Below are 27745 nucleotides of genomic sequence, written 5' to 3'. Positions count from 1 at the left end.
TAAAAATCATTTTGCTGTACACTAGATTTACACATCATGAATCAACTATAACTTCAATTTTAAAAGATGCATAAGTGTATGCACACACACAATGGAATATTATTCAGCCATTAAAAAGAATAAATCCTGCCATTTGTGACAACACAAACTTGAGGGTATTATACTAAGGGTTTTATGCTAAGTGAAATATGTCAGAAGAAGATAAATAGCATGTGAACTCACTCACATGTAGAGTCTGAGAAAAACAGAAAGACCCCTTGAGCTCATGGATGTAGAGGACATATTGGTGATTGCCCGAGATAAAGGAGAAGTGAAATGGTTGAAGGGATCAGAAGGTACAGATTCCCAGTTATAAAGTAATTCCTGGAGATACGCTATACAGCATGGTGACTATAGTGAACACTATACTGCATATTTGAAAGTACCTAGCAAAGTGAATCTTGAAAGTTCTCATCAGAAGAAAAAAAAATTTTTATACCTATGTATGGTGATGGATATGAACTGGTCTTATTGTGATCATTTTGCAGCATAATCAAATATTGAACAATTATGTTGTACACCTAAAGCTAATCATGTAAACTGTACCTCAGTTTACAAAGTTAAGCTCAAAATGAGGTGACTGGTATCCTATGTCTTGTTTTAGCAACTGAATACCTACAAGCAACTCTGTCATCTGATAAAGGCTTGATGACTCATTGACAATCCTGCAGATAACTTGGAGCCTTTATAACATGCCCTGCTAAAAGCTTTGCTCAAACCAGAACAGATAATGACACTGCCGAGCAGCCCCCAGGCCGCTTGTCCTGACCCTGTGCTCACCTCTGCCTTCGTGCAGGATTTTGCTGAAAGGCTTCAGCTGTTTCTCATAGAGGATGGCGGTTTGTGTGTACTGGTGCCGCAGGGCAGTCCACGTTTTTTCTAACCGTGTGATCTGGAAGAAATAAAAGTGTTATAGCTTTGGAAAAGGCTCTTTTTAAAACTACCTTTTTAAAACTAAAAAGAGACACAGAAGTACAGAACAGACTTTTGAACTCTGGGGGAGAACGTGAGGGTGGGATGTTTTGAAAGAACAGCATGTATACTATCTATGGTGAAACGGACCACCAGCCCAGGTGGGATGCATGAGTCAGGTGCTCGGGCCTGGTGCACTGGGAGGACCCAGAGGAGTCGGGTGGAGAGGGAGGTGGGAGGGGGGATCGGGATGGGGAATACGTGTAACTATATGGCTGATTCATGTCAATGTATGACAAAACCCACTGAAATGTTGTAAAGTGATTGGCCTCCAACTAATAAAATAATATTTAAAAAAAAAAAAAAAAAAAAAAAAAAACTACCTTGGTGCTTAAGTTATGAAATGGATGATAGATGGACATGATAGAAACTCAAAGCAGTTGAAAGGAGAGTATAGAGAAAAGCTAATCCCTACCCACTCCCTGCTCCATGTTGCTCTCATGACCCATTAGACACACACACCTTTTAAAATAAATGCATATCATACTATACACATATTTTCCTGTTCCTTGTTTGGAAGTTATTTCACATAAGTACATATAGAACAGCATACAACAGTCTTGTTTTATTAAGCTTCTAATGGTCCATTTATGCATAAACCATAGTTTAGCTAATTTCCTATACATAAGAGCTTTAAACATTTTTCTGTTATAGAATTATCTCAAAGATTTTGCAGATGTGCACAAGTAAGAGAATATCTGGAGGATAAATTTCCAGAAGTAAAACTACTGGGTCAAGAAATAAAATCTTGGTAGGCATTGCCAACTGTCCTCCACAGAGTTTATACCGATGTAAGGATGTAGAATTATGATCTTAAGCATTTTAATGTTATTTTTAAGTAATAAAGTCTGAGACACATGAAAAATTGCCTAGGCCACATGATGCCACTGCTCATTTCTTTGGAATCATTTAGTCTGGACCAACATGTGCCACTGACTCTGACCATCCTAATAGTCCCCCATTCACACCCTAAAACCAGCAAGCCCGTGTCTGATGTCTTCTACATGAAACAAGGAAGAAGGGAAAGGGAACTAACATATAGAGAATGAAAGCCAATACTGTTAGGTATTTGAGGAATTTCATTTAATCCTCACAGTGCTCTATGAGGCAGTATTTTGACTTCATTTTACAGATCAGAAGACAAGAGATTAGGTAACTTGGTAAGTTTCACAGCTAAATGGCAGAGCTGAGATTCATTTCCTTGGCCTCTAAGAACTCCCTGTGTATTCCAAGAGGAAGGTGAGAAAGGATCACCGTCAGCAGGTCTGCTGGGAAGGGGAGGATGTGGCTTATCTTCCTCCGGCCACCCACGATGCCACCATTTCTTCTCCTGTCCCCTTCTTCCCTGCCCTGAAGCATCCGCCTTTCTGAAAGGAGCCCTTATCTCTGGGCTAGGCCCGCCTCCTGGATGCTCTCTCTTGATACCAGAAACTGAGACGAGAAGGCAGCACAAATGGCTGTAGTCCTGGGTCAGGCTTAGGTGACCTGACACAGAAGTGACATGACTCTCGTCTCTGGTTCTCCCTGGGCCTGCCACTCCCCACCCCAAGCAGAGCCCCGAGCTCTCTGGGGGACTCTGCCCCCTCATTGCTGAAGTGCTGCAGAAAGGGAGAGGATGATGCTGCCGTGGGATGGGAGGACCACCTATATAGCCATGTTCATGTGCTTTGGGGTAAGTCCCTAATTGCTGAGTTTGATGTAATGGACAGCAACCATGTTAATGTCACAAAATTCCCCTTCACTACTCTCAGAGGAAGCTCTGGGCTGGGAAGCTATACGAAAAGCTAGCCTATTAAGTCCTCAGAATTATAGGCAGTTTTGGATAAAAGGAAATATACATGACATAAATTAAAAACACCCAAATGAAAAATGATAACTCCTGTTAGTATAGTAGAAGTCAGTATATCATGAAAATACAGCTGAACTTGCTTATTTCAAATACTGACCCAAATAATTTCAGTGTATCTAAAGAAATTTGAAAGTTCTTGGGATATTATAATTGGAATTGACCCTTCTCAAAATTTCCTGGTGAAAGCATGAAGCGTTTCAGCTTCTTGTTTGAAAGGTGACCTTGGTTTCATACAAGGAAATTATGTTCTTAACATGCAGGATTTCAGAGAACCTGTGGCTGGCTGCGAAATAGCCAAGCTAAATGAGTGGTGGCTTTGGTATGACTGGTTGCAGATTGGGTTTGTGGGACTGTGATCTCGTACTCAAAGTCACTGAGCATCTACCTCTATGAGGTCCACTTGGCTTCAAAAACAAATTTTCAGTTTCAACCCTCATCCTAAAAACAGGCTGTCAAAGCAGATAAATTCAAAGTGCCTGATTTCAGAAACTCTGCTTTAGGGGGCTGTATGGCAAATGAGCCAGGAAGCTGAGTCTTTTAACAGGAGAGTCTGTTGTAGGTGACCTGAGGAACATACTTTGAGATAAACCACCCTAGGGATCCTCAGAGATCAGCTCCCCAAATGTCTTGGTTTCCCGGTCATAACCCCAAACAGCCCGCCCGCCCAGTGACCCAGATGGAAGCAGTCTTTCTTATACAACACACTTGAGCCAGATGTATCACCCTAACTGGTTCTTCAGGAACATCTGTTGTTCTTGAGGATGACTCTCCTTATTATACATCACAGAGAAAGTGTAGGTAGTCAGCGATTATCTGCTGACTACCAGAAAAACAGAGCCAGAAATTTGCAACGCGGCTCTTATTTGCCCCCTGATCAAAGCAGCTTTCACTAAGACACGATTTACCTTTTGAATTGACTAAAGTCACCTGTGGTTTGCCAGGCATGGACTTGAAGACCACTTTGCAGAGCATTAAATACACCCAGGCCCACAGGGCTGCACACAGCAAGTGGAAATTTACCTGTGGCATTTCCAAGGCCTTCATGATGGCTGAGAAAGAATAGAGGTCCCCCATGGAGTCTTTCAGTTCCACTGCCACCTGGATGATCTTATTGAGGGTGGCTGCTCTCTCCTCCAGACTGCCTGTGCAGCCCAGAATGTCCACTGCAATGCCGATGGCCATCGTGTTGTGTCTGAAAGGAAGGAGATGAGCGATCAGGCCCAGGGCTAATAGAACCAGGAGGAAATGAAACCAAACTGGCCAAACTGCTTTGCACCATTTGCCGCTGTCTTCCTGAGACACACTGGCAGCTCACACAGTTAGGTTGCTGATTGCAACAGAGGGACCACCCCCATCAGAGTGACTGCAGAAGGGCCTCAGTGGGCATCCTGTAGAGAATCAAAAAGGACAGATACCCCAGGACATGGAGTGTTCAACCCTGGAGCAAGGGGCATGAAAGGGCCTTCCTGTGCTGAAGCTGCTCAGAAGTGCACGTGCTCCTTGTCCCTCTCACCATGACAGGTCCGCGGAGATGCCAGGTCCCCAACACACTGAGGAATCCTTTCCTCAGGGAAGTCCCTAAGCCCCCTGGACTGGGGGATGGAAGGGACAGAAAGATGAGATAATATGCTTGGATCCAGGAAGACAACATGGATGTGAGAACAAGGGATGAGGAGCTAAGAATAGAGTGGCTTGGGTCAAGGGGCCAGAGAGTGAGTGGAAATGTGGACAAAGACTCAACAGTGAGCTGGCAAGATTTCTCTGTAAGGTCAGACCCTCACAGAAAGAAATTTTGTATCTACCAACAATCCTCCCTTTCTCATCCTGAATGCCACGGGTCAACTGCGCAGACCCAGAACAGGAAGCAGAGTGGTCTTTTCTGTACAGACAATGGGATGGATATGAATGGGGTCACAGAGAGGTCTCCTTCCTGGTGCAAGCAGTCTGTAAACCTGCCTCTCCCTCCCTCTGTGGCCCAGGAATGGGCATTCCCCACCTTGGGCCAGAGTGAAAGTGAAAGTTGCTCAGTCGTGTCTGACTCTTTGTGAACCTATGGACTATACAGTGCATGGAATTCTCCAGGCCAGAATACTAGAGTGGTTAGCTGTTCCCTTCTCCAGGGGATCTTCCTAACCCAGGGATAGAACCCAGGTCTTCGGCATTGCAGGTGGATTCTTTACCAGCCGAGCCACCAGAGTGGCCTTGGGTAAATTTCTCTCCAGGTACTGGTACGAGTGCTGAAGGTGAAGCGCTAATTCACAGCTATGGTCGCTACAATATGACTTGCCTCTGAAATTCTGAGGCCACCTTGTCCTAGAAATTCACAGCTAAGGATGATATTCCACGCTTCCTGTGCTGGTCTCCTCCTCACTCTTCTAGAGCAAAGAGAGGAGTGATTCATCTAGTGGCTAGCATTACCAGTTTCTCCAATGATTTTTAAATCAGTAACAGGCTCTGCTGTCTCTGAGTGTTTGCACATGTGGGTGTGCAAGGTGGTTGCTCAAAGTGTGACCTTAGGCTGTTACCTGACTGCTCCACTCCCTTAGTTCCTCATCTCTAAAACGGGAACAAGGGCTGTTGTGAGAAAGACTGTGTGTGTGTGTGTGTGTGTGTGTATAAAAATAATTAAAGTGCCTGGCTCAGCAGTACCTAGCAAATAGCAGCTGTTACTACACTGGTATCTATGTGTGCATTTCTCCCTCTGTATCTTGGTCCCTTTTGCCTCTCTCTCTTTCCTTTATCTTCTTTTGCTAATTTCCTGTCTTTCTTAATCAATGGATCTTTGAAATAGACTTAAAGTATATTTTTATTATGTTAAACTTATTGAAGAGTTTTGTTACCCATTTGCAAAGTGTTAAGGTTGAGATGAACATTTTAGCTGTTTAATAGTAAACTAACTTCCCATGTTGCCTTCAATTGATTCTTTAGTCAATGTTTTTTTCCTGTGTTTTAATGGCCCTTAATAAAAGACAGGTTCTCTATTTCTTTAAGACCTGGCTTTATATCAACAGTTAATTGGGTAATTATATCCATCCATTCGAACAACATTTGCCTCAAACCTCCTGCACACACTGCCTTGGGAAAAACAGCTCAGCAAGGCAAGTGTGTAGCAGAAGCTCCTGAGGTGGGTAAGAGACACAAAACATTTCAGAAGGACATCTCTGCTCACTCGCCTTGGAATGGGTGGTGGTAAGTTTAAAATGGCAGGGGGTTTACATTAGACTCTCAAACACAAGGGTATCATCTGATCCTGCAGGACTGCTATAACCTTTATTTAGTAGACATATTGTAATGGAGAGAACCACTCCCCAGGCCCTAGCAGGTCAGTTCTGGATGGGGAACAAAGCAAAGAGTCAGACCCCAGGCAGGCAGCAATCAGGAGAAAGAGGAAGTGGATGTAGACAAGAGTGGAAGTCAGAAAATAGCCCAGAGAGAAGCCACAAGCCTGCTGACCTCAGCCTGGGCACCCATAATGCATGCCCAACAGAGCTAATGAAACTGATAAAATGTAAGGCCTGCAGGGCTTCCCTGGTGGCTCAGTGGTAAAGAATCCACCCGCCAATGCAGGGAATATGAGTGTGATCCCTGGTCTGGGAGGATCCCACGTGTTGCAGAGCAACAAAGCCCACAGGCCACAGCTATCCAGCCTGTGCTCCAGAGCCTGTGCTCTGCAACAAGAGAAGCCCCTGCAATAAGAAGCCCGCACACTGTGACGAAGAACAGCCCTTGCCTCCCACAACTAAAGGAAGCCTGTACAGCCACGAAGACCCAGCACAGCCACAAATAAATAAGGCCTGCAACTGGGGAGTTTTCAGTTTGAAAAGCATCACAGGAGAAACAGGGATGCATGGCAGCACAGCTGGTCTCTGCTGAACCAACGACCATGGGCCCAGACCAGGAGGGAGGGCAGGTTAGTGGAAATGAGAAGCCAGGCCCCTGGGGCACGGGGAGGGAAGAGGATGCCTTGGAGAGAAGGGCTGGCATCTAGAAGAGTGAGCAGGGCAGGTAGGGAAATTCAGAAGTCAGACCTACCACTGCCCAAAGACACTGAACAACAAGCTGACAAGCATGCCGGAACAACGGCAGCAGGGCCACGTCCTGCCCTCCTGCCCCCAGAAGTCTTCGTTCGGCACTCTGGGTGCTTCCTACGGGAGGCAAAGCAACCGAGGCACTGGAGCCATTTATTTGCTTCAGTCGGGTAACCTTGAAAGCAGCTGTTACCAACTCTCCCAGGCCATTTGAAATATAGTGTTTACTTTCTAGGGGCTAGCGGGAGTCTAGGACTACACTGTCCACAAACCACATATGGCTATATTTATACACTTAAAATGCTGAAGAGTAAAATAAAACATTTCATCCTTCAGTTGCCACATTTCAGGTGCTCAGTAGTCCCCAGTGGCTAGTGGATGCTGTCAGGAGAGTTCTGCCATCAGTGTTGTACTAGACTGCACTGTGACCCAGAACATCACAGAAAACCATGGGTGGGGATGATGGTGCTAGGGCCCCAGCTTCTGAAGCATCACCGTCCTCTTCTCAGGAGAAGCCAGGGCCCTGGCTGCCCACTACAGATCACTTGAGTGCTGTGGCAAGTGGGAAGCTTGTTGGAAAAACAGAAAACTTCAGATAACAAAACAGTCTTGCCCAGAACAACTATCTTTTCATGTGTATCAAAAAGGCCAACTTCTATGATAATATGAGATTCTAGTCTAGTGCTTCTTAAAAACGTGTCTTGCTACTTCTACCTTTCTAATTTCTAAATATCTGACGTGAGTGGGTTTTAATGGCCAGCCAGCGCCCTGGCTTCCCATGAGAAGAGGGCAGTGATGCTTCAGAGGTCGGGGGCCTGAGCGCCTCATCCCTTGCCCTCTGATCCCCCATTTGTCCACACTTCAAAGAAAACACTGTTCAGACCCTGTTCTTCCCAACTCCCCCCACAAACCCCCACTTAATTCCTAAAGCAGACAGAGGGGCTGCAGCTCAGGCTGGAGGGAAGCGGCACGGCACCCCTGCTCCATCTGCCTGCAGCACTGCTCCCACCCCAGGCCAGCAGGGGTGACGGTGACCTGTGTTCCAGGACTGAGCCTCTGCCGGCTTCTCCATCTGCCCATGGAGCAGGGTCGCGAACGTGCTTATCTGTTCCCTGACTTCCTCTTTGCCACCTGAGCTTCTCCAGGAATTCTCTGGTCATAGCTTCTGGGAAAGGCCTTCAGGGGCCACACTTCCTTGAGCGAGGTGGCCCTGGGGCAGAGGGTACCTGGCCTCTCTCTGAAACCTGTAGCTCTGACAGCCTGTGGAGTTGAAAGGACCATAAGTACAGAACAGCACTACTCACCTTTCAATGATGTCCAGGCGCAGTTGGTGACCATAAGGCAAGGTGATGAGCTCCAGCCCTGAGTTCACGCCCATGTTCTTCCTCATCTCTTCCGAGACTTCAAGTATCCTCGCGACCTGTCAAGAACACAGGATGAAATGAACTGGACCAGGAAGTGGGCTTGCTGCGAACATGGAAAGAAATACACTAAACTGGGAAACTGTGGATGCACTTGACTTGTTGCACTTCTTTTTGAGCAGCACCATCTGAAAATACAGTTTTAATACACTATTTGGAGGCTTTTGATACATATACTGGAATGTAAAACCTGGCAGGAAAGTACCTAGATTGGTCTGCAGATTTGGTGTTTCTGCCCGGCCAGAGAATGGTGTGGTTCTTCGAGCTTATGTCTAACATGGCTGGATCCTGCTGCCAGATTTGCCGCCAACAGCAGGACTGTGTGTGCGTGGAGCAGACTGATCCCCGGCAGTGGAAAAGTGGAGCTGCGTCCAAGTGCCACTCTGCTGCAGGCTCTGCCGTTCATGTTCTCACTTAATGGCAGGGCTGGCTCCTATTACTCGTAATTACACCTCTCCTGGGCTCAGTAAACGCATTGTACATCTGGAAACTATTAGAAACATGTACGGCTATGTGAAACCCGAGGTCTCAAACACACCCACTTCTCCCCCTGAGAGGTCTTCCTTAAAGAAAATCTGGTTTGTTTGTCCCACTCAGCACGCCCCATCTCAGTTCCAGTGTGTGATCACAGCTTATTGGAATCAGGTATTAGTTAACCACTTATAGTTATTACATTACCTCCAAATGCTACAACTGAGCCAGGGCATCTCTAAGACGGGGCTGGTGACACTCACAGAGCACTGATATGTTGATACTAACAGTGCAATGAGCAGATGTGCGTGTGTGCTATGTCGCTTCAGTTGTGTCCGACTCTGCAACCCTATGGACTGGAGCCTGCCAGGCTGTCCATGGGATTCTCCAGGAAAGAATCCTGGGGTGGGTTGCCATGCCCTCCTCCAGGGGATTTTCCTATTGAACTGGCATCTCCTGTGGCTTCTGCATTGCAGGCAGATTCTTAGCTGCTGAACCACCAGGGGAGGTCCAGCTAGCAGATACAATGGGTCAAACCATCCCTGGACATGTGGCAGGCACAGGACAATTCCCTTCCTTGTTCCTGTGGAGTTGTCCTCCACTATAATTATCCTGAGCATATGAACAGTCCAGGTGTCTTCATAACAGTCCACCAAAAACATCTGGCAGTTTAGCTGATATTATTAACCTTGACCTTTAACTTCTGTAGTTGAGCAAAGGCACCACCATCAGCCCTGGGGATGAGCTGTCCAGTGCAGACTCCAGAATAAGCCTCAGGATTCATCTGCTCTCAGTTTCCCCTTCTCTAAAACAACTGCTGAGTTTACCTTCCTCAAGGACTTTGCCAAGGATTAAATGACCCTAAAACCCGAGCTATTTACAAAGCCAAGTTATGAATCACTGGCCACGTGCAAGGGGGAAGAATTCTGGCCTGATCTCTGGAAAGAGATTTACGCCTGGACCATGGTAAGGCAGCCCAGATGCACACCCTGGTCACCTGCAGTCACACACACTTTGCTTGTTTAGACATCTGCCCTGTCAGAGGTTCCAAACCTAACACATTCAATAACAAGAGTCAGAGGGTTGTCGATTCACTTTTATTCTGGAAACTGTTTTCCCCTCTGGCCTGTTTTCCTTCAGTGTAAACATGCAGTCCCCTGGTCACTTTCCTGACGGATTACCAGGAAATGCCAACACCTGGTTGCCCCAAGGCTGAGCTCTGGGACAAGGGGTCCTGAGGTCACAGTGCAGCCTGGATTAGGTCTCCTGGGAAAGCCTGGGGCCATGCTGCTCAGAGATGGAGAGGAAGGATGAGCACTTCTAGAGGATTCACTGTGAGCTGGACCCGGCAGAGCAGGATGACACCCGTCCCCATGAGACCCAGCTGCCTTCTGCTCTCCTGATCTTAGCCATCCTGGCTCTGCAGGGTCTCCTAGTTCTGCCCGCTCCTCATCTGACTGCCTGGGGAATGGCTGTGGTGATCCAGCCTTCTTCCCAGCTGCCAGGAACCATCTACGGAGAAATGAGGTCGCCGTCTCGGTTGCCCTCTGTAGAGGACTCTGATGGGGGCTCTGCACTTACGGGCCTGTCTCCCTCACTGAAACACTGCAGAGTGCCCTGAAGGCAGCAACCTGGGAAGAGTCCAGAAGTAGAGACTTAAAGAAAGACAGACTTTCCAGGCCCTCCGCCTGCGGACCTCATTTCCCTCACTACCCATCCAGAGTGAATCCTCCATAAACCAATTCCCCTCCCTCCCATGGTTCTTGGCCTCTCAGTCTCTGCAAGTGTGCGCTGCCTGCCACCTGGAAGATGCTTTTGTGTTCGGCATCACCAACTCCTATTCAGCCTTCAAAGCTTGTCTCAGAAATCCCCACCCTGACCCCTCCCTCCACTACGTTTGAGACCCTACCTTGGAGGTCCTGCAGAGCATTTCCCACCTGGACCGTGGTCCGAATTCTATGCCACTGTCGCTCCTGCCTCTCCCACCATGACCTGGCCTGACCTGACCTGGCCCACAGCTGTGTTCAATCAAGGCTCAATACATAACTAGGGAACCGTCACCCAGCCTCACTCTGGGGCAGGCACCGTAGAGGGCTTTAGTCTTCACAAGCACCTGGGTTGTGGCACTCTTCTCCCTTTAGAAACTCTGAGAGGCAGGGGAGGTGGTGTTAGACTCAGTTCACCCCCAGAGGCCTGGCCCTTGGCCACTGGGCCTGTCTCCGTCCAGCTTCTGCAGGGACAAGTGGGTAAGGCAGGGCGTTACCCATTCACAGGGTGGGAGCGGCTCAGTGGACGCCCACCCAGCCCCAGCCTGGGGAGGGGCTTACCCTGCTGCCTCCGGGCACTCAGGACCACCCACAGCCCCCACAGGCTGGGCTCTGGGCACAGGAGGGAACCAGCACTTGGGCCCTGGATGCTGCCCTTCGTCAGCTCTAGGCTTCCGGGTGGGCTGGTCTGGTTGCAGTTAGAGTCAGATCAGTGACAACAGCCTTTGTTTTACTTCTTAGTAAAACAAGCTCGCTGCTCTTGCTCTGTTGGCAAAGCCCTGAAATCAGTAGTTCAGGAAGAGGATAAGGAAATGAGGGAGGAAGGAAGACGAAACAGCCCCACCCTGGGGACTGGGGGTGGGCTCATGGTCAGGGTCTCCCGCTCAGGTCTCTGCCTCGCCGCCTGGGGGCTCCATCGAGCGCCTCTTCCAGGGGTGCCTAAAAGCATACGGGGGGAGTGGGACCCCCACCAGGAGGACAGAGGCAGACAGAGAAACAGAACAAAGAGGAGGCTACACATTCCTTCAGCTGAGAACAGACTGCCAAGGCAGTGGGAAGGTTCCAGACTCTGCTGTGAAGAAGAGCTGTCGGGCCTCTCACCTCCTCCTAGACTACTACCAAGTCCTGCCTGAGAACACAGTGGGGAAGCATTCACTTCCTCCCAGAAATTAGGCTGTTCTGTAAACCCAGAGCCATGTTCCCACAAGGAACTTCCACCACCGAGAACTCAGACAGGTTCACGCCAGGCTCCTGGCCTGCTGGTGTGGTTCTGCTGTCTCAGATCCAGGGCCTATTCATACTAACTAGAACAGGAGACTAAATCCTCTCCCTGCCCAAACAGGTTTAGCTCCCTCTGAATGAGGTAAGGTCTTAACAAGGAAAATTATCTGACCACTTGGGGCCCTGCTCAAGGACATCCAGCGAACCACACAGACAGCCCTTGTTCCTCCAACACAGCCCCATTCCTGGCAGCCCCTCGGCTGTTCGCCCCAAAACAGCTGGCGCATGCTTAATATTCCTCAAGACTGCTTTGGGAGGTCCCATGTGCCCTGTGAGCATCCATCAACCGAGGAACTCCTTGGGGAATGCTTGGAGATTAGATTTCCTGCCATGATTCATGACCCAGGAAATTTATTTAGGAAAACCAGTTCCTCAATAAGCCCTGACCTTTGAAGCTAATTGACTTCACTGAGCTACAAACGAAAAAGGGCTTTAAATCTAAGGCCTCATCTGTTGCTCAAATGAAGGGATCTGTCTCCTTATATTGAGGGGTGGGCTAAGCACACCCCAGCCTTAAACGCTTGCTTTCGAGAAATTACTCTCTGAAGGATGAGGTTGTCTTGGGGCCAGCTATGAACAAAAGCCACCCATATCTAAAAGAAATGCCTCCTATCAAAAATGTTGATGATAAAAATTTTTTTAAAAAATGATGACGTAAATAGAGGTTTATATAGTCACATGGAAAGATAGTCACGCTATGTTGTTCCATGAAAGACAAAAAAGGTTTGAAGTGGTATGCATAGGCCTGTGGCATTTCTGTGGTAAACAAATAGATATGCATGCCATTATTTACACATCTATTGGCTGAACAAATGCTAACAACGTTGATCACCAAGAAACTGGATTTTGTGTGGTTTTCATTTTTTCTTTTCTCCTAATCTGTATTGTGTAATTTTTCTAAAGTGATATCTTTTATAATTGTTTTATATTTTTTCTAAACTGAGCAAGTAACTTTAAAAATTTTACCCTAAAGACCATTTTCATAACAATAAAAATAAATATATAATGTACATATGTAGCATATAATAAAATAAAAACCACGAAGGCCCTGCTACTCCAGAAACTCCATTTTCATCTACAATCTACTCTTCTTTGGACTTGACTTCACCAGTTCTGATGGAGTGAGGCAGAGGGAGAACTGAAAATCCACATGAGCTGGGAGAAGGGCACGCAGGGGTTGGGGGAGGAGAGCAGGACCCTGGGTGGCCCTGTATCCTTCTGTCCTGGGTGAATTTCACAAGTTTCCTGCCTGGGCAAGGGTTGTCACAGCCTGGGTTCCCACCCCTTCAATAAATCCCACACCCAGGTCATCATCTCCGTTGTCCTATGAGCAAACAAGTCACAAGGTAAGGCAGAATGAGGCCCAGACAGAGCTCCCTTCCAAGCCTCTGGAAATCCCTCCGGCACCTACCTTGCAGTCCGTGCTGAGCAAGTGCTGGGCGATGACCTTGGGGTCATTGTTGGTGAACAGTTCTTTTGCACGCTTCAGCATCGAAGTTTCCAGGGGCTTGTTCTCAGGAGGAAGCAGCTTCGACTCAAAGTCATTGGGCTTGAACGAAGAGGTGGTCTCTAGGAGAGGCATCACAAATGTGTCCTGGTCCTCCCGCTCTGTGTCCCCTGGGGCTGGCGGCGGCTTCCAAGGCCTTGTCCTGTCATCATCATCAAGGATCAAGTAGCTGGTGTCAGAGTTCCGGGTGCCCAGCCCCCCATTCTGCTTGGCTGTCAGCAACTCCACGTAGCTGTCCTGGGCACAGAAGGGCAGCCTAGATGCCCCATCATAGCCGGCCGCCAAGGCTGGGTTCAGTTCACAGTAGTTGGCTTCAGAGCTGAGCCAGATAGATGGAGACGGGGGAGCTTTGAGCAGGGGTGCCTTGCAGGGTTTGGGGGGCGGCTTGGGGCATAGCTGGCTGTCTGAGCCCCTCAGCGCCTCCCCTGGCCTAGCATCCGAGGAGACCCTCCGCACCACAGCTGGACTCAGAGTCGGCTCGCTGCCCGTCCTGAACACTGGTGAGCTTGGGCAGGGGTTTGTGCCCACACCTGGGGACTGAGGGGGCAGCTTACCACCTGTGGAGGATAAGAGAGGGTCAGAAAAAGCTCAGCTGTGAGGAAAACACAAAACAGACCAAACTAGAGTGACAGCTTCTGGCCCTCAATTCATACCCTTGAGTTATGATTTTTACCCTCAAAAGACAAGCCAGTATGACCACTACGGGTCTGGTCTAGAGCAGTCAAGAGCATGTCAAGGGCAAAGGTGGCCCCACGCCACTTCTTGGGGAATTCTAAATCCTGGTGACTACCCACAGCTGGGCAGCAATGCCATTTTGTGGTCACAGAAGGTTATACAGTCAAAACAGGGAAATGCATCAAGCTTGGAGGGCGGTGAGTAAACTAACCTTGCCCTAAGAAACATGTCTTCAGTCACATAGTGTAAAAGAGGGAGGGCCCTGAGTCACTCTCAAAGCCAGAGTGGATCCTGCCAGCTTTAAGGAGGAGACAGAGACACATGGGGAAGGGAGAAAAAGATGCTGAGAAAAACCACTTTCAAATAGTTCATGAAGGGGTGACAAGAAAATCACCCTGTGGTTCCCCAAGGAAGGTCAGTTACAAAAATAATGAAAAGCAACCCCATTGCCTATGAACACAATTGCTTAGCTGGTTCCCCCACATTCCATACCATCTCACTCTTCCAGCTGTGACAGCAGGATGGAGAGGAAGCGGGGTTTCTACCAGGAACCCCAAGACTGACCCATTCACCCTCTCTCCAGGGAGGAGACTAAGGGGAAGGCGTGTGTGTTATGATGACCACCAGTTAGCAGTTGGGCTCAGGGTCAGAAAACCTAGGTTCAAATGCTGGCTTCACCACTTACTAGATGTATCTAGACAGGTCAATTATATCCATGCCTGAGTCTCCTCACCCCAAAGAGGATAACCATGCTCACCTTAAAGGCTTCTTATGAGGCTTAAAAGCTAGCACACATTAAACATCCAGGCTTTCCTGGTGGCTCAGATGGTAAAGAATCTGCCTGCAATGCAGGAGACCTGGGTTTCATCCCTGGGCTGGGAAGATCCCCTGAAGAAGGAAATGGCAACCTACTCCAGTATTCTTGCTTGGAGGATTCCACGGACAGAGGAACCTGGCGGGTTACAGTCCATGGGCCCACACAGAGTTGGACCCGACTGAGTGACTAACACACACACAGACATACAGAATACATGGGGTCGCAAAGAGTCGGACACAACTGAGTGACACGCACACGTACAAAGCGTCCGGCTCAGCGATTCGCATCTGGATACAGTTCTATGAACCCCTCAGCCTCCAGACGTGGAGTCTCATGTCTTTCCCAAATTACGTGACCAGATGGAGCAGGGGAGACAGCCTGCAGAAAATCAGGGGAACACCGTCACCCTCCTCCTCCCAAATTCCCAAAGACCTACCAATTGGCAGGTAACTTTCCGACTGGTGGGCTTTGAGGGACAAGGCTCTTCTGTCCTGCATGTGATCCAGGCAGGCTGGCTGGCTCCCACTCTTCTCTTTATTTCTGAAGCAAAAGACAAATAGGGCAGAAACATGTCATTAAATCGTAAAATCTTTAGGCAACGTCATGGAAAGTTTTAAAAAAAGAAAAAGATTGCTCAGAACGAGCGTGCTCCTGTACAGCCTAAGAGTCAAGGAATGTCGGTTGGAGGAGGAAATCCCTGATGGGGTGATTAGTACATGACTGTGCCATGGGCTTCTTGCTGTGTCCCCAGGACCTATCCAGTTAGATCCCAGGCTGCTGCTTCTGAGTCCTTCCATCCTGTTAAGCACAGCAGGCTAAAGGTTTCAAGACACTCTCAGGAAAATCTGATAAACTGGAATGTGTACTTTCAGCAGCACCTAAAATTACTTACAGACCCTGGAGGAATAACTTGTATAACTAACATGCGTTTTCCACCAAGCCTCACAGTGTCACAGTTAGGAAGGAGACCGTGGGGCAGTTTCCATTTCAGTGGAAAGTTCAGTGGAAAGTTCACCGTCCCCCAAATAACCTGCAGGATTGCCCAGGGAGGTTGTCATATCCATTCAAAAGGACCCCACTGGGGGATCCCCTGGCCAGCCTCCTCGGGCTGAGTCCGGGAAAGGGCAGAGGGGTCATCAAGCAAGCTGGGAGGCACAGAACACAGCATCGCAGGGAAAGTAGACCCTAACGACACAATTCACCAGCATGGCTCTGCCCTTTGCCAGTTCAGACTGGCAGTCTCTAATCGCGAAGCAGAGCGCAGCAGCGCAGGGAAAGCAGGCCAGCAGACCCTGACGACACAGTTCGCCAGCATGGCTCTAACCCTGCCCGTTCAGATCGGGAATTACTCTAATTAGCACCAAAGAACAGAATCTCTCGTTAGCTAAAACAGAAAGCACTGCACCAGTCGAGTCGTAATGAACTTTAGTTGCCACCCCCAACCCTGAAACTTATGTTACAGAAATTGTGAAAGTTCTTTCCTACCTTTGCAGACAACCAGAGGAAAAAAAAAAAAAAACAAACCAAACAGCCCCCGAACTCCAGCAACAGAGAAATTCCAGCAACCCCTCAGAGATAAGGCAGGGCAGAGGGCAAATTCCAAAAGGCAGTGGCTTCAGTGAAGCGATATTTAAGCAGTGATCCCCGCCAGCAGTCAGACTCCGTGGTCATACACTGGCCTGGAATGTAACCTGGCCGAGCCCACACCTTTTCGGGGGTTGGGGGGGGGCAACCATCTGACCTGACGTCAGGGAATGTGGGGAGCCACTGGCGGCGAGCGGAGGGGCAGGGCTTCCAACCATCTTCCTTGTTGAGTCCACCCCACCCCCATATCTAGGTCTTTCTGGACCTGCAGCCTATGCCAAGTGTGATAAGGCTTAGGGAGCTCTGCTTTCAAAGGGCAATCCCCAAGAGTGGCTCTGTTAGGTTTGTGTTATCAACATGGAGACTTTCTAAGCTTTTCTTTCATTTTTATCTTAAAATTTTTTCTTTGTATTTTAAATTCAGGTTGCTGAAGGTAGACCAAGGGGCCTCCCTTCCCAGCACTGCTTCTAGCAGGGGTTCTGTGGGTCACCCTGGCTCTGTTCACATTAACTCCCTACTCATCAGTTCATCAACCAACCCCTACTCCCAAAAGAACAGAAGATAGCCTTTTAATATTAGGCTGGTACAAAAGTAATTGCAACTTTGGACTGTGAATTTTAAATCTTATAACTAGGCTCAAACACATCTTATTAATCAAAATTAGAACCATTACAATCAACGTGTTTCTTTGCCAAGGAGAAATAAGTTTGTTTATTCCCGTAGCATAAAAATCCATGCTTTGAGATTCAATGAACTCTTTTGGAAAGCATTTTCTGCCTCCTGCTGGATGTGGAAGTATTTTCCCTGTGCAAAGTTGTTGCGATGAGAGGTCAGGTGAATATGGCAGATGAGGCAAAACTTTGCAGCCCAATTTGTTCTGCTTTTGAAGTGTTGGTTGTGTGACATACGGTCAGGTGGTGTGGAGAAAAATTGGGCCCTTTCTGATGACCAGTGGAGCTTCCCTGGTGGTTAAAGCGTCTGCCTGCAATGCAGGAGACCTGGGTTCGATCCCTGGGTCGGGAAGATCCTCTGGAGAAGGAAATGGCAACCCACTCCAGTATTCTTGCCTGGAGAATCCCATGGATGGAGGAGCCTGGTGGGCTACAGTCCACGGGGTCGCAAAGAGTCAGACACGAGTGAGCAACTTCACTTTCACTTTTGATGACCAATGCCAGCTGCAGCTGTTGCAGTTTTTGGTTCATCTCATTGATTTGCTGAGCTTACTTCTCAGATGTAATGGTTTCGCTGGGATTCAAAAAGTTGTAATGGAACAGACTGGCAGTAGACCACCAAACAGTGACCATGACCTTTTTTTGGTGCAAGTCTGGTTTTGGGAAATGCTTTGGAGCTTCTACCCAGTCCAACCACTGAGCTGGTTGTCGTCAGCTGTCATATAAAATCCACTTTTCATCGTGCGTCACAATCAGGTTGAGAAATGGTTTGTTGTTGTTGCATAGAAAAAGAGAAGATGACACTTCAAAATGACAATTTTTTAAATTTGTGGTCAGTTCACGCGGTATCCACTTATCAAGTTTTTTCACCCTTCCAGTTTGCTTCAAGTGCTGAACAACCGTAGCATGAATTCTTTGGCAACTTCCCATGTAGTTGTAAGAGGAGCTCTGAAGATGCTCTCAAATGGTTGTTGTCAACTTTCAATGGCCGCCACTATGTTCCTCATCTTCAAGGCTCTCGTCTCCTTTGCAAAACTTCTTGAACCACCACTGCATTGTACATTCGTTAAAAGTTCCTGGGCCAACTGGAAATAGAACTGCCATATGACCCAGCAATCCCACTTCTGGGCATACACACTGAGGAAACCAGATCTGAAAGAGACACATGCACCCCAATGTTCATTGCAGCACTGTTTATAATAGCCAGGACATGGAAGCAACCTAGATGTCCATCAGCAGACGAATGGATAAGGAAGCTGTGGTACATATACACCATGGAATATTACTCAGCCGTTAAAAAGAATTCATTTGAATCAGTTCTAATGAGATGGATGAAACTGGAGCCCATTATACAGAGTGAAGTAAGCCAGAGAGATAAAGATCATTACAGCATACTAACACATACATATGGAATTTAGAAAGATGGTAATGATAACCCTATATGCAAAACAGAAAAAGAGACACAGATGTACAGAACAGACTTTTGGACTCTGTGGGAGAAGGCGAAGGTGGGATGTTTCGAGAGAAACAGATCACCAGCCCAGGTGGGATGCATGAGACAAGTGCTCGAGCCTGGTGCACTGGGAAGTCCCAGAGGAATCGGGTGGAGAGGGAGGTGGGAGGGGGGATTGGGATGGGGAATACGTGTAACTCCATGGCTGATTCATGTCAATGTATGACAAAACCCACAGCAATGTTGTGAAATAATTAGCCTCCAACTAATAAAAATAAATGGAAAAAAAAAAAAAAAAAAAGAAGCTTCCAAGCTCAAGAACTACCAGTAAAAAAAAAAAAAACGTTCCTGGGCCAAATACATTGTTAATGTTGCAAGTTGTCTCTGCTTTTGTCCCATTTTGAACTCGAATAAGAAAATCGCTTGAATTTGCTTTTTTTCTAACATCATTTCCACAGTCTAAAATAAATATAATGCATAGCTTCTTGCCAACTTTCCTTTCTTGGCAGTTAGATAACATGCACAAGGACTCTTCGCTGCATGAGAGACAAGTCCCGCATTAACCCAGGGCACATCACTTGTAATCGATGGTGGGGCTAGCTCAGCATTCAGTTCTCTGAACTCTTCTCCCCAAGATCCCCCAAGGGTCAGCCTGCAGCTCCCAGGCTCTCAAAGTCTTCTGTCTTAAGAATCTCATCTCTTCTGACCTAGTCAATCACCCTTTCTGTGTGGACCAAGTCCTCATCTAAGCTTTCAGGACTAACTTCGCTCCCTAACTCCAGAGCTGTTGCTGGACATGGGCCCTTTGCAAGCCCACAGTTGCACCTCAGATGGAGAAATTGGTTTTCCTCCAAAGTCTACCCGCTCTGGTCCCTCCTGCGGTATCTGACTTGCCTGTCTCCACCTCCCCACAAGCAGAGTCTCAGGAAGCCTGGTTCTGAGCCTCCTGACTTTCCTCACTACTCCACCTGCATGGCCTGATCCTTCACAGCTCACTAGCTGCCTTCCTGCTCCTCTCCCCTCTCACCCTTCTTGCACATCACCGTTCCGTCTTGTTCTTAGGACACTGCATTCCCCATGTTAAGTCTTTGAGGCTCCTCAACCCCCTCAGTCTGGCACGAAAGCCTCCCTGATCTGGTGCGGTCATCTCCCTAAACCTCCCTCTGTCAGCCCCTGCATGGACAGACCCTTTGTTCCATTCCTCCAGTTTCCGCACTCTGAGCCATGCCTGCCCTTTTCTAACTCTGCAACTCAGGCTCTGTCCGAGCCCCTCCCTCCAGGGGCACACCCTCCCCTCTGCAGCATCTATCCAAATGCCCCCTAGCTTTCAGACCAGCCGGAATCCTTACCTCCTTCACAAGGTCTCTCCTGATCGGCCTTCCCCTTCCTCAGCAACTGCACCTTTTTTTTTTGGCACCAAGTCGACTGGCAACTGGGCTTCCCAAGTGGCAGGAGTTATAAAGAACCCACCTGCCAATTCAAGAGACCTAAGACACGCAGGCTCGATCCCTGGATTGGAAAGATCCCCTGGAGGAGGGCATGGCAACCCACTCCAGTATTCTTGCCTGGAGAATCCCGTGGACAGAGCAGCCTGAAGGGCTACAGTCCATGGGGTCACAAAGCGTCGGACACGACTGAGGCGACAGCGCGCAGCACAACTGGGAAGTAGCGTGCACTGTCTTGGGTCAGCGATTCCGATGACACTCGGAGTTCATTAACATCTCTCATTGTTCCTCTGCTCCTATGGGAAGCTTGTCTGCCGAGCAGAGCTGGGCCCTGGCCAGGTGAGTGCCCCCCATGGTCCCTACACCACCCGAGGAGGCCCTGACTCACCTGAGGAGGTTGCCCCTGGGCAAGCCCTGCTCTCGGGCCTGGGTGCCGCCCACAGTGAGGCTCAGCCTCTTGGCCGCGTCCAGTCTCCCCTCCGTGAGGCTGCCCTCCTGGGCCGGGTCTGGGGAGGAGGCTCCGTAGCGCTCCTCCAGGCAACGCAGGGGCACCGTCCTGTTGACGGGCTGGAAGATGACGGCCCCGCTCTGCTGCGAGATGGGCCGCCGGTTGCCCACGTAGCAGCGCACCAGGCCGGGGATGGAGTCGAAGCTCTCCATCTCGAACTGGTACTGCACGCGGCTGTAGGCCTCGCTGAGCCGCACCACCGTCCGGCGGATCTTGAAGTGCTGAGGCAGGTTCTTCCACTGGCAGGTCAGGACGAAGTTCCCCGGGCTGGACAGAGAATCACGAACCAGGAAGTCACCATCTCGCTGCATGAGGTTTTCTGACACCTTTGGGACAAAAAGGTGAGTGAGGAACAGGCAAGGCAAGCTCAGCTGCACCACGGGCAAGCCTATAATGCCTCTTCTTCCTCAGTCGGCTCTATATTTTGTCAAACTCTGAGAAGACTCATTCATTCATTTATGAACTATTTGTTGATCATCTACTGTGTGGCATCACCGACTCAATGGACATGAGTTTGAATAAGCTCTGGGAGGTGGTGAAGGACAGGGAAGCTTGGTGTGCTGCAGTCTATGGGGTTGCAGGGTCGGACATGACTGAACAGCAACAACTGTGTACCAAATACTACTGTACAGGCACTGCATTTATAGCAGTGAGTGAAGCTGACCCTCCACTGTCTCAGAGCTTCTGTTTTCACTGGAGAGCTTCTATTCTAGTAGGGCAAAAAAGGAACAGATATGCTATGTCAGATGTTGTCAAGTTAAGGAAAAAGTAAACTGGGATGGGGGCTGTGCTTTTAAATACGGTGGTTAGGAGGGTATCAGGAGAAGATGACATCTATGCAGATCTGAAGGATGTGAAGTGATAAAAACTAAATAAGAAAATTTGTGTCTGGTGGGTCTGATTCTTTCTCTCCCTGCAACACCTGGAGGAGGATGCTGGTTGTCATCTATGGGTCATCCTCAGAGCCTTCTCCTACAAAACCCCTCGGCAGGCCTGGTGGGTGGGGAGGAGGAGGGCCTGCAAGAAGGTGGAAGCCAGGGACAGTAGAACTAGACCTCTGAGAGTGACTCTGGGCACATCGATTATTCTGCAGGCCTGGAACAAAGTGGCCAGTCTCTCAGCCCACAAAGTTATCGGGAAGGTTATATATTTGCATACATAATATATGAGGCTTCCCTGATCGCTCAGTTGGTAAAGAATCTGCCTGCAATTCAGGAGACCTGGGTTCAATCCCTGGGTTGGGAAGATCCCCTCAAGGAGGGCATGGCAAACCATTCCAGTATTCCTGCCTAGAGAATCCCCACAGACGGAGAAGCCTGGCAGGCTACAGTCCATGGCTTTGCAAAGAGTTGGATACAACTTAGCAACTAAACCACTGCCACATAATATACACAAAGCACTAGTACAGTGACTGGAACATAGTAGATGTTAAAAAAATCATTAGCTATAAGAATACTGAAGTTTGTAACAAAAGGAGAATTTAAACTGTGTCTAGAATGGTTGTTCCCATAGCTAGTCTGCCTGGGTTTGCATTTTGGCTCTTCTGTGAGACAAGTTAAGTGTACAAGTTACACTCCCGTTACATCATCTGTAAACCAGGATAATATCTCCTACATAGTAGCTATAAAGATTTAAAGGAGCTAAGTGTTAACTATGTATGTGTTAGTCACTCAGCCCTGTCTGACTCTTTGCAATCCCATGGACTATACAGCCTGCCAGGCTCCTCTGTCCATGGGATTCTCTAGGCAAGAATGCTGGGGTGGGTAACCATTCCCTTCTCCAGTAGATCTTCCCAATGCAGGGATCGAACTCAGGTCTCCTGCATTGCAGGGGGCTTCTTTACCACCTGAGTCACCAGGGAAGCCCTTAAGAGTAAACTATAATGATCATTATTGTTACAGTCTTTAGATATACAATCTAGATGATGTATAGCTGAAAATTTATACTCATGGCAAGTGGGAAACAAATTTTATGATCATGATAAGGAGAATGATGGTGATGACAGACATCAGATTTATAAACTTTGATAAGTTTTCCAGGACCTGCCAACATTTAATCAGCTAGCTCAGGATAGTATGTTACCATGGTTACCTTAAAATTTCATCTTAGCCTTAAAAATGTTTTCACACAGAAATTCCACTTCTTGGAATTGAGCCTGAGGAAATAATTATAGTGATGAACACAGTAGTTATCTTAAAGGGTGTTGGGAGAGTGCCCAATACAGAGTGGAGCAAACATACAATGGATGCAGATAATGGGGGCTGGTTGAGAACAACATTTTATAGCAGGAGAAAATTCCCAGGTTATATCACTAACAGAAGACAGCGGGCTGCTAAGTTATAGGCAAAATGACCTCAAACTTGATTTGGAAAAGTCTGGCAGGATTTATATCAAACTATTCCTAGTGGTTATCTCCAGAAGGGAGAATTATGGGTGAGAGTTTAGTTTGCTTCTTTTTTTATTCTATATTCTATAATCAATTTTAAACTAAAAGAAGAAAAACAAAGTTGAAATAAGAATTATTTCTTTGACGGTGCTGAGAATCTGCTACATTAAAAAAAAAACAACCCATTCACAGCATGATGCCCCTCCCCCACCCTCAGCCCCCCCACCCCCCACCCCCCACCTTTCCTGTCCTGTTGTCCTGAGTGACTGACTGGTTGGATCATGTTACCATAAAAACTCAAGGAAAATTCTATACCTCAATTCTGCACTTGTTTTTCAATTTCTATACTATTAAATAAAAAAACAGTATTCATGGCTATGACCCAAAGGACAATCACACAAAGTATATTCTGGCCATGTGGTCGCTGGTATAATGCCTCTTCCCCATTTCTGGGCCAGGGGCCGGATAGAGGAGGGGTAGAGAATGAATAATTGCTGGCCCCACTAGGGTACAGGCGGCCTGTTTCTCTGGGTCACCTGCCCTGATGATACCCTCTTTTCACCTGAAATTAAACTACAGCCTTAAGAAGGAAGCAGCCTCCACAGGGTATGAGGCTGCAGGCGGCTGGCCAAGAGTTCAATTATCTGAGCCACAGCCCAGCCTCATATTCCCCGAGGTGCCACCCTGCACGGCTGCCTCCCACTAGGCCCGTGTTTACAGACCACAGAACACCTGCTTTTCCTTCATCCCCTCACTAGCCACGGGCAAATGGACTTTGAATTCCTGACCTTAGCTCTTCCCAAGATCTCCTTAGAAACGGGCCTATGTTAAGCCACCGCAAGCCACTTCATATTATTTCGTTTGGGCTGAACTGGGGCTTGCTCCTCATGGCCCTGGGCACATGACCCTGCATGCAGGCGGGTACCTGTCGGGGGATGCGGCCGTGGTACCAGGCGTGGCTGCGCAGATCCTCACTGCTCAGCAGCAGCTCCTCCTCCAGCTCCTTCTTCAGCCTCTCGGGGGTCCTGTCCATGACGTGCCTCTCCTTGGAGAACTGCAACACAGGGTCCCCAGTCACCAGTGACCTTTCCACCCTGCTCAGACTGGCGAGCCCAGGCCAGCCACCCGGAGAAGACGGCCTTGCAGTCAGCTGCTTTGCTATCAAAGCGGTATGTGCCCAAAGCCCCGGTCAGGTAGAGGAGCCTGATAATGATTACAATTAGCTGTGACCTTTCATTTCTCTGGCTGCGAGTGTGCAGTAAAATTTTCACCTGCACACGGGGACTATGACAGCAGTTAGCCAAGCTGTTCCTTTTATCGGTCTGCTCGTGTAGCAGCTGAAAACATGGGGAGCAGGGTGGGGGGCACCAGGGAGAGAGAGAGGTGTGGGGCAGGAGGAACATCGAGGCTGCCTAGGGAGCTTCTTCATTCTCCTTCTGAACTGTCCTGACACCCAGCTGGGAAGGACACGGTCCCCACCTGGCCCTGGTGGGACAAGACTGTCCAAAGTGCTGCCTTGATGACCTGAACCTTTTGCTACTGGCCAACTCCAGTTCAGGATTGAGTTTGCTTTTAGAAACGTTTAGAGCAATTGGACAGAGTAATGTCTCCTGCATCTACTAACCGAAGTCTGAGTTTGTGTTTTGTATGTAATTTTAATTTCATTTTTCTAATATTTCATTTTTTTTATAACAGACTGGAAATTGAAACTGAAAGAACTGGCTCTTCCCTTCAAGCAATTTGAGAATCAGTGTATCTAGGTCTTTGCCCAGCGGCCAGGACAGAAGTTCTCGGTGGGTAGCACTCACTGGGGTTTAATTTAGAACCCACGCCCACTTAAAACATGAACTGAACTTGGACACCTGCCTGGTTCCCAGCAAAACCAGGCTCAGGGACTATGGCTGAAGGTCATACAAGAAGGAAAAGGTCATGTCCTTGTATTTTCTCAATTTCCCCAGCTTGGCCTCAAAAGCCTGTCGGAATCACAAAACTATACTCATCATTCTGCCCTGCACCTTAGCAAGGAAACAGCCCCCAAACTGCCTTCATTCAAGGAAAAGACTGGCGGCTTCCACAGTGGCTCAGTGGTAAAGAATCCGCCTGCCAATTCAGGAGACACAGGTTTGATCCCTGATCTGGGGAGTTCCCACAGGCCGCAGAGCAACTAAGCCCACGTGCCACAACTATTGAGCTAGTGTTCTAGAGCCTAGGAGCCTCAGCTACTGAAGCCCGTGCTCTGCAACAAGAGAAGCCATTGCAACGAGACTTCTGAGCACTGCAACTAGAGAAAAGCTGGCGCAGCAGAGAAGATGTGGCAGAGCCAAAAGAAAATAAATACATTTTTTAAAAAAAAGAAGAAGAAAAAGACTTGGGATTTTATGGCTGGATTCTCATCCTCAACCCATGAGGGGGCTGGCCGCAGAATGACTCCTGGGCTGCTTTCGAGGTGAGGCTCTCTGGCTTACTAGTTATTTACTTCTCCCACCTCCCCTTCCCCTCCACTCCTCACAGTGCAGGCCTTCGGGAGTGTTTGATGGATGAGCTGAATTCCTATCAAAGCGATGCTGATGCTGGCTGCCCACGGCGCCCGCAGGCATTAGCAGTGATGTCTGACACTGTCGGCTTCGATCATTAATTATGTACAGGTACATCTGAAGACAGCTCCTGGGGAAGACTTGAGTACAGAATGTAGGTTGTCAACCAGGCCACATGTGCTATTGGTTTATTGTCTGTCTCACCTCCTGCTAGATAATCAGCTTCATGAGACCAGAGCCCATTTGCCTACCTCGCTGTTGCCCTCGAGAAGTGCATGAACATGTGGGGTACTCCCTACTCACTGAATAAACAGATAACCCAAGATGAAGAAGGTCTGTAACTTTTCTTAGTTATGAAAGTTCTGTTTTCTCTCAAATTATCTGAAACCCTGTTATAGTTGGGTGTGTTGCCACACAGCTACAAGGTGATATTCCTCAATCTCCCTCTCTTCCTGGGAGGTGCAGCCACATGACTAAGCTCTGGCCAAAGAAGGATAAACTGCCATGCCGTGGGACTTGCAAGCTGAGGTGTGATGGCTGGAGCTGCAACACCGTCCTGGACCATGAGGAAGAAGCCAAGCAACAGGAATGGGGGTGGGGGTGGGGCGGGCAGAAGGCCTGAACAAGCCCAGGTCCCTCACGGCAGTAAGGCCAACACCCCAGCCCCGGATTGCCCATTTCCAGGGCTTCCATGTAACCTCTCTTTTTTAAGCCTGTTATTTTGGGTGTTCCTGTCACTAGCAGCTGAGTTAAATCCTAGCTGATACTGTGACCCAGGCCTCTATTTAGCCACCTGACAATCTGCATGCCCAGCCCCAATCCCTTGTCCTGAGCCCTGGACCCACTTCTTCTTGGTCTGAGCTCTGAAAACGCAGCAACCAGCAGGTCCCATCCCCTGCATAACCCTCCACTGAAACTGTACTTGCCCTGACCCCTAAAGTTATTGCCATAGTTCTCTTTGCATTCTCTTTGCTCCCTGATACCCAACACCCAGGCCATGTCCCACCACCCTCACCCTCAATCTCTTTCTCAGCACCTCATCAACATCAAAGTTGTTTTTAACATTTTATACATGACAATCTTTTACTCTAGGTTTTGAGATAATATTGTTCACACTTGTTACCAAAAATATAAAGTCAGCTCTCTTGTTACTTCTGTCCTAAGTCCTTAGAGGAAAATCCACAATTACTGCTCTCTTCCCCTATGGACTTGAGAGGTGGAGCACTCTAGGGAAGTACCTCGAGGAGAGAGGAAAGATCAGAAAGACCGACCCTCCTAAATAATCTCGGGCAGAAACCAGACTTCAAAAAATAAGCCCTTAAGCTCTGGCATAATTCGTGAAGAGTCAGGAGGTTACACAGTTGTCTAGACTTGTATTTTAAAAGAGGAGGAGGAGAAGGAAAAGGGAGGGAGATGGGGAGAGGGGAGGGTGGGAGACAGTCACAGTGAGCAAGAGCTGCAAAGGGCTGCTTATTTCAAGCTGGTGAGGGCTGGTTCTACCGCATTAAAAGGAGCCAGGTGGGCTGCTGGGAGCGTCTGCTTCAGCAGATGACGTGGGCAATGTCTCCCAAACAACTGAAGAGGCAATTCAAAAGTCACCACATGTGATTGATCACCCTCATGATGAAATAGTGGTTATTTGGAGGGAGGATGCCTTCTAGAACTTTCACTTGTAGTTTTAATCATATATATTAACAGAACTTTTATTTTTCTCAAGTGCCTATTTTATGAACTCTTGACCTTGGTGACTCTGATTTTGCCACTGTAGGTTAGTATTTTGATCAGCTATCAACCCCATGGTTGGTGAGGGATGACCATATAAGAAAGTTTGGCAAAATGTATCCATTTGAGAGCACTGTGACTGGTACTTGTGCACCTTGAGGACCAGGAATGACCAGGATGCGTCACCCATACCTACGACACTTGGCAGAATTCTGATGGCTGCCCCCAAACAACAGAACTTTTGCTAACTGTGCACCCTTCCACTTAACTGCTCCCATCTGGCAGGCATTTGAAATTTCTTCTGAAATGCCTCCATCTTGGATAATTTGGGGGTCTTACTGGCTCCGAAGTAAATTCTAGTGATTTAAGGTAACACAACAGTACCTCAGCAATGTTTGTTTTTTTTTTTTTTTAATGTATTTGTTTTAATTGGAAGCTAATTACTCTACAATATTGTAGTGGTTTTGGCCATACATTCACATGAATCAGCCATAGGTGTACATGTGTCCCCCATCCTGAACCCCCCTGGTTTTATCCCATTTGCATGGTCATCCGTGTCCTCTGAAATTCTAATTGATACTACTAATGAATCCTACCCCACTTCCTTAAACTACCT

General features: G+C 48.1%; 1 protein-coding gene across 5 annotated transcripts in view; it reads right to left on the bottom strand.

Moving 5' to 3' along the window:
* BCAR3 (BCAR3 adaptor protein, NSP family member) overlaps positions 1 to 27745 on the bottom strand; it is a 215586-nt gene that overhangs the window by 6023 nt on the left and 181818 nt on the right. For 4 of the 5 annotated variants that reach the window (XM_065908460.1, XM_065908459.1, XM_065908462.1 and 1 more), the window contains 7 exons: positions 23799 to 23927; positions 20368 to 20813; positions 15263 to 15366; positions 13239 to 13891; positions 8193 to 8308; positions 3881 to 4052; positions 820 to 931 (listed from right to left, as the gene is read on the bottom strand). In XM_065908460.1, coding sequence (XP_065764532.1) covers positions 820 to 931; positions 3881 to 4052; positions 8193 to 8308; positions 13239 to 13891; positions 15263 to 15366; positions 20368 to 20813; positions 23799 to 23927 — 1732 coding nt within the window. Of the gene's footprint in view, positions 1 to 819; positions 932 to 3880; positions 4053 to 8192; positions 8309 to 13238; positions 13892 to 15262; positions 15367 to 16311; positions 16498 to 20367; positions 20814 to 23798; positions 23928 to 27745 lie in introns of those variants that run through there. The other variant, XM_065908463.1, reaches the window with a different exon arrangement.

The sequence above is a fragment of the Muntiacus reevesi genome, chromosome 1 (assembly GCF_963930625.1).
Source record: "Muntiacus reevesi chromosome 1, mMunRee1.1, whole genome shotgun sequence".
Classification (NCBI taxonomy): Eukaryota; Metazoa; Chordata; class Mammalia; order Artiodactyla; family Cervidae; genus Muntiacus; species Muntiacus reevesi.
The sequence above is the reverse complement of the archived record's forward strand: the minus strand, read 5'-3'. Positions and strand labels throughout refer to the sequence as shown.